The sequence below is a fragment of the Saccostrea echinata genome, unplaced genomic scaffold, assembly GCF_033153115.1.
Source record: "Saccostrea echinata isolate AGI-Se365-2 ecotype Australia unplaced genomic scaffold, CSIRO_AGI_Sech_v1 ptg000036l, whole genome shotgun sequence".
In the NCBI taxonomy this organism is placed as follows: domain Eukaryota; kingdom Metazoa; phylum Mollusca; class Bivalvia; order Ostreida; family Ostreidae; genus Saccostrea; species Saccostrea echinata.
Genome location: NW_026889785.1, coordinates 532,437 through 545,382, shown reverse-complemented (window position 1 = coordinate 545,382; position 12,946 = coordinate 532,437). Strand labels below are relative to the sequence as shown.

Sequence of the window (12,946 nt, the reverse complement as noted above, 5' to 3'; positions counted from 1 at the left end):
AAGAATAGAAAAATACGTAATCCAAATGAAAAGTACAGAGGTGTTCCGAAAAGGTGTAATAAAGAGTGTGACACGGTGTGTAATAGAGGGCAAGTGTCTGTTTTCACATCAGGGATGCAAAAAATCCTGTATTATATAAGAAATATATAGTAAGCTTAACAAAAAGACATACTCTTTTCCATATCAGACCCCATATCAGCCCGAGACCAATATCAGCTCTCGGACCTCTGGCTCTCGAGCTGATATTGGTGTCTCCGGCTGATATCAGTTGTGATATGAAAAAGATTATGTATTGTTCTCTATCTAATACAGAAATAAGGGTGGTAATGAGGCAAACAAATTTATTTTGCTTGTAAATATTTTTCTAGATTCAGCAGATGCAAGTGATAATGATACTGATGGTGGAAATGAGGGTGGTGATGTTGATGATATAGATAATGATGAGCTACTTCACGTCTCCATTACGGATGTTAACCATGGGCAGTATAAACTTATCTACGCTCATCCTGATTCTTCAAAGCCGTTTTTAGGGAACATTTATGCAGTATATGCATTGATGAAGCTCACAAGATTCATGAATGGCAAAGTATCCTTTTTTAACGGTGATTCAAGTTTGTTCAAATGAAGGGCCAATTCTTTTTCCAAGGGGAGATAATTAAGAATTAGTAAAAATTAATGGCATCTTTTAATAAAGTGCCCCGACACAGCATGATACGCCCATCAAATATTGTTCAATTATCATAAACAGTTTAGAGTGCAAGAAAACCATGTCAACCTTGATACAAGGAATTTTTATGATTTTTCCATTCCTTATAATATTTGTTCATACATCTGTTGCAGTTTCTAAAGTTACGATGCTAGGCGACACCTTCTTAGGAATAGAACCAGTTTTGGAAATTACAGTACATGTACTGGCTATGGAAAGTAAGGAAACTCATTGTAAATGCGTCACAGATTTTATTGATGAGGGTGATGATAGCTGGTAAATGAAGTTGCAATAACAAATGACGATGAATGATGTATGACGTTCAAATACGTAGAAATGATGTTTGACGTAGAAATATGACGTTTGACGAGACAATGACGATTTACTACAAAAAAATAAAGAAAAACTACTATAAATACAAGATAATTCAAATAAATCACACATGATAACACATCCTAGCAAATTAATTCTGATGTATTACATATACTAGAAAATAATAGCCTCTGCAGATTCAATACGTAAGATTGTTGACAAAATGAAAGTCAAGAGGCATAACTCTTGATTAAAACAGATCGTGATAGGAAATATGGCACAAATGGAGTTATCTCCCGTACATAATAAATGTGCACATATTCAGCGATATCAGATGTATGTCAATAACGTACCTAACTTCCTAACATGCTAATGCATTATAAATAATAAAGTTGAGTATAGGTGCACAGATACTTTAAAACAATAACTTTATACCGATATTAATAAATATACAAAATTTATCAAGATATACAAATGCACAGTATATACAGCTAAACGATAAACAATGTAACACTCACCAATTTAGAAGTTTCCTCCAGTGACATAAATATCAGCTGTACCAGTACAAAGATGACTTGAAAACTAAAAAAAACTAGTAATAAATACTGCAGGCACCTAGCCCTGCGGCCTGCCGCGTCCTGCCATAATATCACGAGCTCTACACAAAGAAATACTGTGCCCCAAAAATGATGACGTCACATCACAAGTGCAGTGAAAAGTCTAATTACCAAAAATGGCCGTAACAATCCAGCCCCCTAATTGTGGAACAAATGTGACACAATTACATAAATAGATACATTATATCCAAAACCAAAAAACTGCATAAAAATACAATGCACGTTAAGCAGTTTAAACTGTACAAAATGTTCATCAAAAATAATACATGCACCTAATAAACAGTAGTACCTAGCAAAATTCAAAACATGACAAATTAAGATGAACCATGTTTACAAAGTGTCTCTAGGAATAACACAACTCAGTCTCTTAGTCCATCTCTAAGATCATGCAAAGTTTGTCCACAGGGCGCCTTAAAATGTTTGTCGCAGTTTTCACTTTCACCTGACGCACAAGTCCGTTTCTGTCGGGAATTGTCTCATGCACTACTCTCATCGGCCAAGAGTTTCTTGGGGCGTTCGAATCTACGACTAACACAATATCACCGATTTGAAAGTTCCTCTTGATATTATGCCATTTCTGTCGTTCCTGGAGAAGTGATAGGTACTCGCGTACCCAACGATGCCAGAACAGGTTAGCCATATATTGTATCTGTCTCCAACGTCGTCTGTGGTACACATCTGTCTTATCGAAGACTCCTGGAGGAAGGTTAGGTTTCCTCTTCATCAAAAGCAAATGATTTGGTGCAAGAGGCTCCAAGTCACAGTGTTGATCGATGTTCTTTGTTATTGGTCGGTCATTGACTGTATATTCAATTTCACACATTAGGGTATGAAGTCCTTCATCATCAAGTATCTGCTCCTTTAGAACACTATTCATGGCTTTGCGGATAGTTCTGATTATCCTCTCCCACACACCACCATGATGTGATCCTGCTGGTGGGTTGAACTGCCAGTCTACATTCTTCTGTAACATTGCAGATTGAATTTGGGCTTGGTTCCATTCTTGTATGGATCTTTTAAGCTCACGTTCGGCACCAACAAAGTTAGTTCCATTGTCAGAACGTATTTTCTTAACTTGTCCTCTTCTTGCAATAAAACGGCGCAGGGCATTTATGTAACAGTCTGTATCTAATGAAGCCCGACTAGCAAGGCAAGTGAAAATGACACCATAGCGCTTAACACGGCTCCGTTTCACTTTTACTTCAAAAGGTCCAAAGTAATCAACTCCAACACGGCTAAATGGTGATTCATCTGGTGTAAGGCGATCCTTGGGTAGACTTCCCATCTTTTGCTCTCCGACCTTTGACCTCTGTCGTCGACAAGTAACACACTTTGATATGACTTTTCGAATTACAGAAGGAGCATGAATAAGCCAATATTTTTCTCTTAATTTAGATAACGTGATTTCTGCCACTGTGTAATAGGTCTTGATGAATTTGTCTGATAATTAAGGTAGACACATGATGATGTTTTGGTAAAATCACTTGGTGTTTCATCTCCACTGGAAAACTTGACTTGTGTAAGCGACCACCAACTCGCAAAAGTCCAGCATCTAAGAACGGATCCAGGCTCCTGACTCTGCTACCATGACTAACACGAGAGTTTCCTGACTCAAGGGTATTTATTTCTGTAAGAAATTCCTGTCGTTGAATGAAAGCAAGTATAGTTCTTTCTGCTTCTTTCAGATCCTGATATGAAATGACAGTCTTGTCATACGAATAGCCCTGCACTATTGCATGAGAATTGAGTCTTTTCACATTAGCACGTCTTAACAGTTCTTTTCGTACTTTCAAAATCCAGGCCACACTACGTTTCAATGAATACCATGACGAATAATACTGAAACAGCTTGTTCACACAGTCTGTAGTATCCTCTTTTAATTCCTGTGATTTTGTGATAACTGCTTTTACAGTAACTTTTTTCACCTCTGGGTCGCTATCCAACAGTTCTCTGTTAGTAAGCTGTGAAGGTGACATTGGCCAATTATCTTCCGGTTCAAACGGGAAGTTTGGGGCTTTAACCCAGTTCTCCTGTTTCAGTACGCCATCTGCTGAGATACCTCTAGATGCGTGATCAGCTGGATTCAACTTTGTGTTAATGTATCTCCAATCAGTTGGTTGTGACCCTTCATGAATTACTGCTAGCCTGTTAGCGACGAAAGTATGAAATCTTGCTGTACTGTTCTGTATATATCGTAAAACGGTCATGCTGTCAGTCCAGTATGTAACACAATCAACAGGAATGTTCAACTCCCTTAGTAACATCTTATTGGTTCTCACTGCTACCGTAGCTGCTGTCAACTCCAATCGCGGAATGGTTGTTTGCTTCAGTGGTGCTACACGAGATTTGCCCATACTAAAGGAACAATGACGTTCACCACAGGCGTTTTCCATCCACAAGTAGGACACTGTACCATAACCAGTTTCACTTGCGTCAGAAAAATGATGTAACTGTACCATGAGTGGATGAAAACCATGGGGTTTAAGACATCTGTCCACTTTGAAGTCTTTCAATTTCTCAAGATCCTGATACCAATTATTCCACTGAAAAGCAATGTCATCTGGAATCTTATCATCCCATCCAAACTGAAGCTTGCACAATTCCTGCAGAATGATTTTGGCCTTGAGAAGTAGTGGAGCTAAAAATCCCAGTGGATCAAACACACCGCTTACCATTGACAGAATTCCTCGCCTTTCAAGTGGTTTCTTGTTAAAGTCCAGTTTAAACTAAAAGATATCAGAATTCACACACCACTGGATGCCGAGGGCTCGCTCTATCGGTAGAGTATCGTAGTCAAGATCCAAGCCCCTGACCTCCTTGGCTCTATCCGATACTGGTATTGAATTCATGACCTCACGACTGTTGCTGATCCACTTCGAAATGTGAAATCCTCCACTTTCTAACAGTCCTTGTAGCTCTTTCACCAATATCACAGCATTTCTTACAGAATTCACAGACTTGAGACAATCATCAACATAGGAATTCTGAAGAACTGTCTTTATTGTCTCATCCCTAAAATGTCCTGTCCAATCTCGAGCAGTTTTTCGTAAACAAAAGTTGGCACAACTTGGTGACGACGTGGCTCCAAACAAATGCACAACCATCTGGTATTCAATAATACTACTGGAAGGATTTCCATCGTTCCACCAGAGAAATCGTAGAAAAGTAGCATCATGTGGAGGAACTCGTACTTGGTAGAACATACTATCGATATCCCCCATAATAGCAATCTCCTCCTCTCTAAATCCCAACAAAGTCCCAATGAGTGTGTTTGTCAAGTTAGGGCCCTGTAATATCTGTTCATTAAGTGAAGTCCCTTGGAACCTCGCTGCACAGTCAAACACAACTCGAAGTTTCTTCTTCTTGGGATGTAGTACACCATGATGTGGTAAATACCAAACATGTCCATCATCTTGATTTAAGTCTTCAATAGGTACCTTTCGTGCATAGCATTCGCTAATAATTTTGTCCATGAAAGCTTTATAATTGTCATGGAATTCACTGTCACTGCAAAGTTTCCTAGACAACGAATTCAGTCTCTGTTCTGCTTGTTTTCTGTTGTTTGGCATTATCACATTTTCTGATTTGAATGGTAAACCAATGACATAATGTCCATTTTAAATGCGAACTGAATTTGTCACAAAGTCGAGAAATCTTTTGTCGTCCCTTGACGGCTCTGGAACATCATCAATAGCTCTCTCACTAAAGTCGTGATTGAATTGATATCTCACTTGCTCTTCTAATCTTGCGTCTATGCGGTTGACTGTAATGTATGTACTGTAAGTACCATTCTCTGATCTTGTATCAAGTGGTCCATTGATTACCCATCCTAACAGAGTCTTTACAGCGAACGGACCTTTTTCTACACTAGAAATCACATCCCATGGCTCCATTCCTTTAGAAACATTGACACCAATCAACAAACCAACATAACTATCTATGGTATCAATATGCACATCACGCAGATGTGGCCATCTTTGTAGGTCCTCTGATGTAACAATGTGTTTCTTAGATATGGGTAAATCTGGTTGAGTGTATATAGGCGGTAAGTCAATTGTGTTATCACCATTCAAATCACTCACTTCAAGACCAGATAGAATGCGACAGTTTTCTGTCGTCTGCTGTCCCATAGGTGTTAAGTTAAGCACAGTCTTTTTACCTTCTATGTGAAGTGATCTTGCGACTTCCTCTGTACAAAATGTCGCTGTACTCCCGGAATCCAAGAAAGCATAAGTAATAATAAATTTGTCACTGTTTCTTGATTTCACTCGTACGAGTATTACTGGAAGCGCTTGGCTCACAGAGTCCCCAGCCCCCATATGCACTGTTGAAGATACGGCTGCAGATGGTAATGAAAAGCTGTTGTTGTTTTTATCAGTAGTCACTGGATTTCCATTGCTTTGTCGAGGATTCACATGAAGTATAGATAGATGACACTTCTTACAATGGACAAAGTACGATTTGTGTTGACAGGCTTCCTTAAGATGTCCAGATCTCAAACACGAGAAACACAATCCCTTTGACTTCAACACTTCATATCTGTCCTTTAGAGGTAGCTTCATGATGTTCCTGCACTCTTCCAATGCATGTGAGGTGCCTAGACAGTAAAATACATGGTTCTCACAAATGCAGGTGATTTTGGTTTAGGTTGTTCAGACGCATAATTGTTTATAGATAGATGACACTCTACAGCTTTAGCTGCAAAGTTCCTCTTCTGTTTTGAGAATGTGGCTGGTTTAACATTCTGTCCATGTGCCGAAGATGTTGAGGTATTGATCACTTCTCTCCCACAGATAGGGTCGTTGGCCTTTTTAGATTCTTTACGAACAAACTTCACTAAGTTCTCGAACTTCACAACTTCTCTTCTGTCCTTGAGCTCATACACAACATTTCGCCACTTTTCTTGTAAGTAGAACGGAAGTTTCTTTATAATCAGTTTCATGTTCTCTGGATATTCTAGGGCTCTAGCGCTGGTTACATTATTAACAGCATGTTGACACTCGGTAAGAAATATTGCATAGTCATCAAGTCCCCTAGCATTGTCTTGTTTTATTGATGACCAGTTCAAGGCTTTTCTCACATAAGCTTGCGCAACAATGTCTGGATCACCATATCGATCTTTGAATTCATCCAATGCAGCCTTGTATCCTCCTTCAGCATTTAAGTGTGAATATCCAGTCACTATTCTATTAGCTTCAAAACTGGTAAATTGCAGGAGAAAGTTCAAACGTTCCTCATATGAGCTGGTATTAGCACACACCTTTGTATTAAACTGTCTAATGAATCTTTGATAGTCCATTGGATTCCCTTCAAACTTTTGTATTTCTGATTTAGGTTTATTTAGTTCTTGTGCTACTATAAGTAGGCCTTCATGGTCACGATTATGATTTTGCGCACGTCCAGAATTGTATAAGTCACTGAATGTTGATAACGCAGGTACATAAGGTGTACTATGTTGTGTTGACATAGGAATGTAAGGAATACTATGTGGCGTACATGTAGACACACTAACAGGCACATGTGATGAAGTACACTGAGTCACAAAAGGTGTATTCCAGTTCCACTCTTTGACTGTCTTGAAAACCACTTCTCGACTGACTCTTTTACTTCCATTAGTTGTTCATCTCTTCATCTAAATTTGTCTTCATCTAAAGTCTGTTCGCTCGGAGAAAACCACGCTTTCACTTCATCCTGAGACACTAGAAACTCCTCATACTTGTCCAATCATTTACTATATGCAGTCTTGATGGTATCTTTATCCTCTGATGATTCTAACAGTTCTTTTAAATTATCACTTAATGTTGATAAAATCTTGAATTATTTTTCTCTATTTTTGAGTTTATTTTCTAAAGTAAATTCAGCACCTTTTTCAGTCATCCTTTTCTCTCTTTCACTTCTTCTGGGCTGATTCTCCTTTGCCTCACCCTCATCTCCTTCCTTCATCTTCTAAATTGTAAATATTTTGTATTGGCTATGGAAAGTAAGGAAACTCATTGTAAATGCGTCACAGATTTTATTGATGAGGGTGATGATAGCTGGTAAATGAGGTTGCAATAACAAATGACGATGAATGATGTATGACGTTCAAATACGTAGAAATGATGTTTGACGTAGAAATATGACGTTTGACGAGACAATGACGATTTACTACAAAAAAATAAAGAAAAACTACTATAAATACAAGATAATTCAAATAAATCACACATGATAACAAATCCTAGCAAATTAATTCTGATGTATTACATTACTAGAAAATAATAGCCTCTGCAGATTCAATACGTAAGATTGTTGACAAAATGAAAAGTCAAGAGGCATAACTCTTGATTAAAACAGATCTTGATAGGAAATATGGCACAAATGGAGTTATCTCCCGTACATAATAAATGTGCACATATCCAGCGATATCAGATGTATGTCAATAACGTACCTAACTTCCTAACATACTAATGCATTATAAATAATAAAGTTGAGTATAGGTGCACAGATACTTTAAAACAATAACTTTATACCGATATTAATAAATATACAAAATTTATCAAGATATACAAATGCACAGTATATACAGCTAAACGATAAACAATGTAACACTCACCAATTTAGAAGTTTCCTCCAGTGACATAAATATCAGCTGTATCAGTACAAAGATGACTGGAAAACTAAAAAAAAACTAGTAATAAATACTGCAGGCACCTAGCCCTGCGGCCTGCCGCGTCCTGCCATAATATCACGAGCTCTACACAAAGAAATACTGTGCCCCAAAAATGATGACGTCACATCACAAGTGCAGTGAAAAGTCTAATTACCGAAAATGGCCGTAACAATCCAGCCCCCTAATTGTGGAACAAATGTGACACAATTACATAAATAGATACATTATATCCAAAACCAAAAAACTGCATAAAAATACAATGCACGTTAAGCAGTTTAAACTGTACAAAATGTTCATCAAAAAAAATACATGCACCTAATAAACAGTAGTACCTAGCAAAATTCAAAACATGACAAATTAAGATGAACCATGTATACAAAGTGTCTCTAGGAATAACACAACTCAGTCTCTTAGTCCATCTCTAAGATCATGCAAAGTTTGTCCACAGGGCGCCTTAAAATGTTTGTCGCAGTTTTCACTTTCACCTGACGCACAAGTCCGTTTCTGTCGGGAATTGTCTCATGCACTACTCCCATCGGCCAAGAGTTTCTTGGGGCGTTCGAATCTACGACTAACACAATATCACCGATTTGAAAGTTCCTCTTGATATTATGCCATTTCTGTCGTTCCTGGAGAAGTGGTAGGTACTCGCGTACCCAACGATGCCAGAACAGGTTAGCCATATATTGTATCTGTCTCCAACGTCGTCTGTGGTACACATCTGTCTTATCGAAGACTCCTGGAGGAAGGTTAGGTTTCCTCTTCATCAAAAGCAAATGATTTGGTGCAAGAGGCTCCAAGTCACAGTGTTGATCGATGTTCTTTGTTATTGGTCGGTCATTGACTGTATATTCAATTTCACACATTAGGGTATGAAGTCCTTCATCATCAAGTATCTGCTCCTTTAGAACACTATTCATGGCTTTGCGGATAGTTCTGATTATCCTCTCCCACACACCACCATGATGTGATCCTGCTGGTGGGTTGAACTGCCAGTCTACATTCTTCTGTAACATTGCAGATTGAATTTGGGCTTGGTTCCATTCTTGTATGGATCTTTTAAGCTCACGTTCGGCACCAACAAAGTTAGTTCCATTGTCAGAACGTATTTTCTTAACTTGTCCTCTTCTTGCAATAAAACGGCGCAGGGCATTTATGTAACAGTCTGTATCTAATGAAGCCGCAACTTCCAAATGCACGGCCCGACTAGCAAGGCAAGTGAAAATGACACCATAGCGCTTAACACGGCTCCGTTTCACTTTTACTTCAAAAGGTCCAAAGTAATCAACTCCAACACGGCTAAATGGTGATTCATCTGGTGTAAGGCGATCCTTGGGTAGACTTCCCATCTTTTGCTCTCCGACCTTTGACCTCTGTCGTCGACAAGTAACACACTTTGATATGACTTTTCGAATTACAGAAGGAGCATGAATAAGCCAATATTTTTCTCTTAATTTAGATAACATGTGATTTCTGCCACTGTGTAATAGGTCTTGATGAATTTGTCTGATAATTAAGGTAGACACATGATGATGTTTTGGTAAAATCACTTGGTGTTTCATCTCCACTGGAAAACTTGACTTGTGTAAGCGACCACCAACTCGCAAAAGTCCAGCATCTAAGAACGGATCCAGGCTCCTGACTCTGCTACCATGACTAACACGAGAGTTTCCTGACTCAAGGGTATTTATTTCTGTAAGAAATTCCTGTCGTTGAATGAAAGCAAGTATAGTTCTTTCTGCTTCTTTCAGATCCTGATATGAAATGACAGTCTTGTCATACGAATAGTCCTGCACTATTGCATGAGAATTGAGTCTTTTCACATTAGCACGTCTTAACAGTTCTTTTCGTACTTTCAAAATCCAGGCCACACTACGTTTCAATGAATACCATGACGAATAATACTGAAACAGCTTGTTCACACAGTCTGTAGTATCCTCTTTTAATTCCTGTGATTTTGTGATAACTGCTTTTACAGTAACTTTTTTCACCTCTGGGTCGCTATCCAACAGTTCTCTGTTAGTAAGCTGTGAAGGTGACATTGGCCAATTATCTTCCGGTTCAAACAGGAAGTTTGGGGCTTTAACCCAGTTCTTTTGTTTCAGTACGCCATCTGCTGAGATACCTCTAGATGCGTGATCAGCTGGATTCAACTTTGTGTTAATGTATCTCCAATCAGTTGGTTGTGACCCTTCATGGATTACTGCTAGCCTGTTAGCGACGAAAGTATGAAATCTTGCTGTACTGTTCTGTATATATCGTAAAACGGTCATGCTGTCAGTCCAGTATGTAACACAATCAACAGGAATGTTCAACTCCCTTAGTAACATCTTATTGGTTCTCACTGCTACCGTAGCTGCTGTCAACTCCAATCGCGGAATGGTTGTTTGCTTCAGTGGTGCTACACGAGATTTGCCCATAATAAAGGAACAATGACGTTCACCACAGGCGTTTTCCATCCACAAGTAGGACACTGTACCATAACCAGTTTCACTTGCGTCAGAAAAATGATGTAACTGTACCATGAGTGGATGAAAACCATGGGGTTTAAGACATCTGTCCACTTTGAAGTCTTTCAATTTCTCAAGATCCTGATACCAATTATTCCACTGAAAAGCAATGTCATCTGGAATCTTATCATCCCATCCAAACTGAAGCTTGCACAATTCCTGCAGAATGATTTTCGCCTTGAGAAGTAGTGGAGCTAAAAATCCCAGTGGATCAAACACACCGCTTACCATTGACAGAATTCCTCGCCTTGCAAGTGGTTTCTTGTTAAAGTCCAGTTTAAACTGAAAGATATCAGAATTCACACACCACTGGATGCCGAGGGCTCGCTCTATCGGTAGAGTATCGTAGTCAAGATCCAAGTCCTTGACCTCCTTGGCTCTATCCGATACTGGTATTGAATTCATGACCTCACGACTGTTGCTGATCCACTTCGAAATGTGAAATCCTCCACTTTCTAACAGTCCTTGTAGCTCTTTCACCAATATCACAGCATTTCTTACAGAATTCACAGACTTGAGACAATCATCAACATAGAAATTCTGAAGAACTGTCTTTATTGTCTCATCACTAAAATGTCCTGTCCAATCTCGAGCAGTTTTTCGTAAACAAAAGTTGGCACAACTTGGTGACGACGTGGCTCCAAACAAATGCACAACCATCTGGTATTCAATAATACTACTGGAAGGATTTCCATCGTTCCACCAGAGAAATCGTAGAAAAGTAGCATCATGTGGAGGAACTCGTACTTGGTAGAACATACTATCGATATCCCCCATAATAGAAATCTCCTCCTCTCTAAATCCCAACAAATTCCCAATGAGTGTGTTTATCAAGTTAGGGCCCAGTAATATCTGTTCATTAAGTGAAGTCCCTTGGAACCTCGCTGCACAGTCAAACACAACTCGAAGTTTCTTCTTCTTGGGATGTAGTACACCATGATGTGGTAAATACCAAACATGTCCATCATCTTGATTTAAGTCTTCAATAGGTACCTTTCGTGCATAGCATTCGCTAATAATTTTGTCCATGAAAGCTTTATAATTGTCATGGAATTCACTGTCACTGCAAAGTTTCCTAGACAACGAATTCAGTCTCTGTTCTGCTTGTTTTCTGTTGTTTGGCATTATCACATTTTCTGATTTGAATGGTAAACGAATGACATAATGTCCATTTTAAATGCGAACTGAATTTGTCACAAAGTCGAGAAATCTTTTGTCGTCCCTTGACGGCTCTGGAACATCATCAATAGCTCTCTCACTAAAGTCGTGATTGAATTGATATCTCACTTGCTCTTCTAATCTTGCGTCTATGCGGTTGACTGTAATGTATGTACTGTAAGTACCATTCTCTGATCTTGTATCAAGTGCTCCATTGATTACCCATCCTAACAGAGTCTTTACAGCGAACGGACCTTTTTCTACACTAGAAATCACATCCCATGGCTCCATTCCTTTAGAAACATTGACACCAATCAACAAACCAACATAACTATCTATGGTATCAATATGCACATCACGCAGATGTGGCCATCTTTGTAGGTCCTCTGATGTAACAATGTCTTTCTTAGATATGGGTAAATCTGGTTGAGTGTATATAGGCGGTAAGTCAATTGTGTTATCACCATTCAAATCACTCACTTCAAGACCAGATAGAATGCAACAGTTTTCTGTCCTCTGCTGTCCCATAGTTGTTAAGTTAAGCACAGTCTTTTTACCTTCTATGTGAAGTGATCTTGCGACTTCCTTTGTACAAAATGTCGCTGTACTCCCGGAATCCAAGAAAGCATAAGTAATAATAAATTTGTCACTGTTTCTTGATTTCACTCGTACGGGTATTACTGGAAGCGCTTGGCTCACAGAGTCCCCAGCCCCCATATGCGCTGTTGAAGATACGGCTGCAGATGGTAATGAAAAGCTGTTGTTGTTTTTATCAGTAGTCACTGGATTTCCATTGCTTTGTCGAGGATTCACATGAAGTATAGATAGATGACACTTCTTACAATGGACACAGTACGATTTGTGTTGACAGGCTCCCTTAAGATGTCCAGATCTCAAACACGAGAAACACAATCCCTTTGACTTCAACACTTCATATCTGTCCTTTAGAGGTAGCTTCATGATGTTCCTGCACTCTTCCAATGCATGTGAGGTG

General features: G+C 38.9%; 3 protein-coding genes across 3 annotated transcripts; all 3 read right to left on the bottom strand.

Moving 5' to 3' along the window:
• Positions 1-3,026: 3,026 nt before the first annotated feature.
• LOC133199821 (uncharacterized) lies at positions 3,027-4,310 on the bottom strand. The gene has a single exon (XM_061335647.1). The coding sequence runs from the start codon at positions 4,308-4,310 to the stop codon at positions 3,027-3,029; it is 1,284 nt and encodes a 427-aa protein (XP_061191631.1).
• A 4,384-nt stretch (positions 4,311-8,694) lies between these two features.
• LOC133199819 (uncharacterized) lies at positions 8,695-11,919 on the bottom strand. The gene has a single exon (XM_061335646.1). The coding sequence runs from the start codon at positions 11,917-11,919 to the stop codon at positions 8,695-8,697; it is 3,225 nt and encodes a 1,074-aa protein (XP_061191630.1).
• Positions 10,372-12,942, bottom strand: LOC133200028 (uncharacterized). The gene has a single exon (XM_061335794.1). It carries the CDS (start codon positions 12,910-12,912, stop codon positions 11,968-11,970), a length of 945 nt encoding a protein of 314 aa, XP_061191778.1. The 5' UTR covers positions 12,913-12,942; the 3' UTR covers positions 10,372-11,967.
• Between the last annotated feature and the right edge of the window lie 4 nt (positions 12,943-12,946).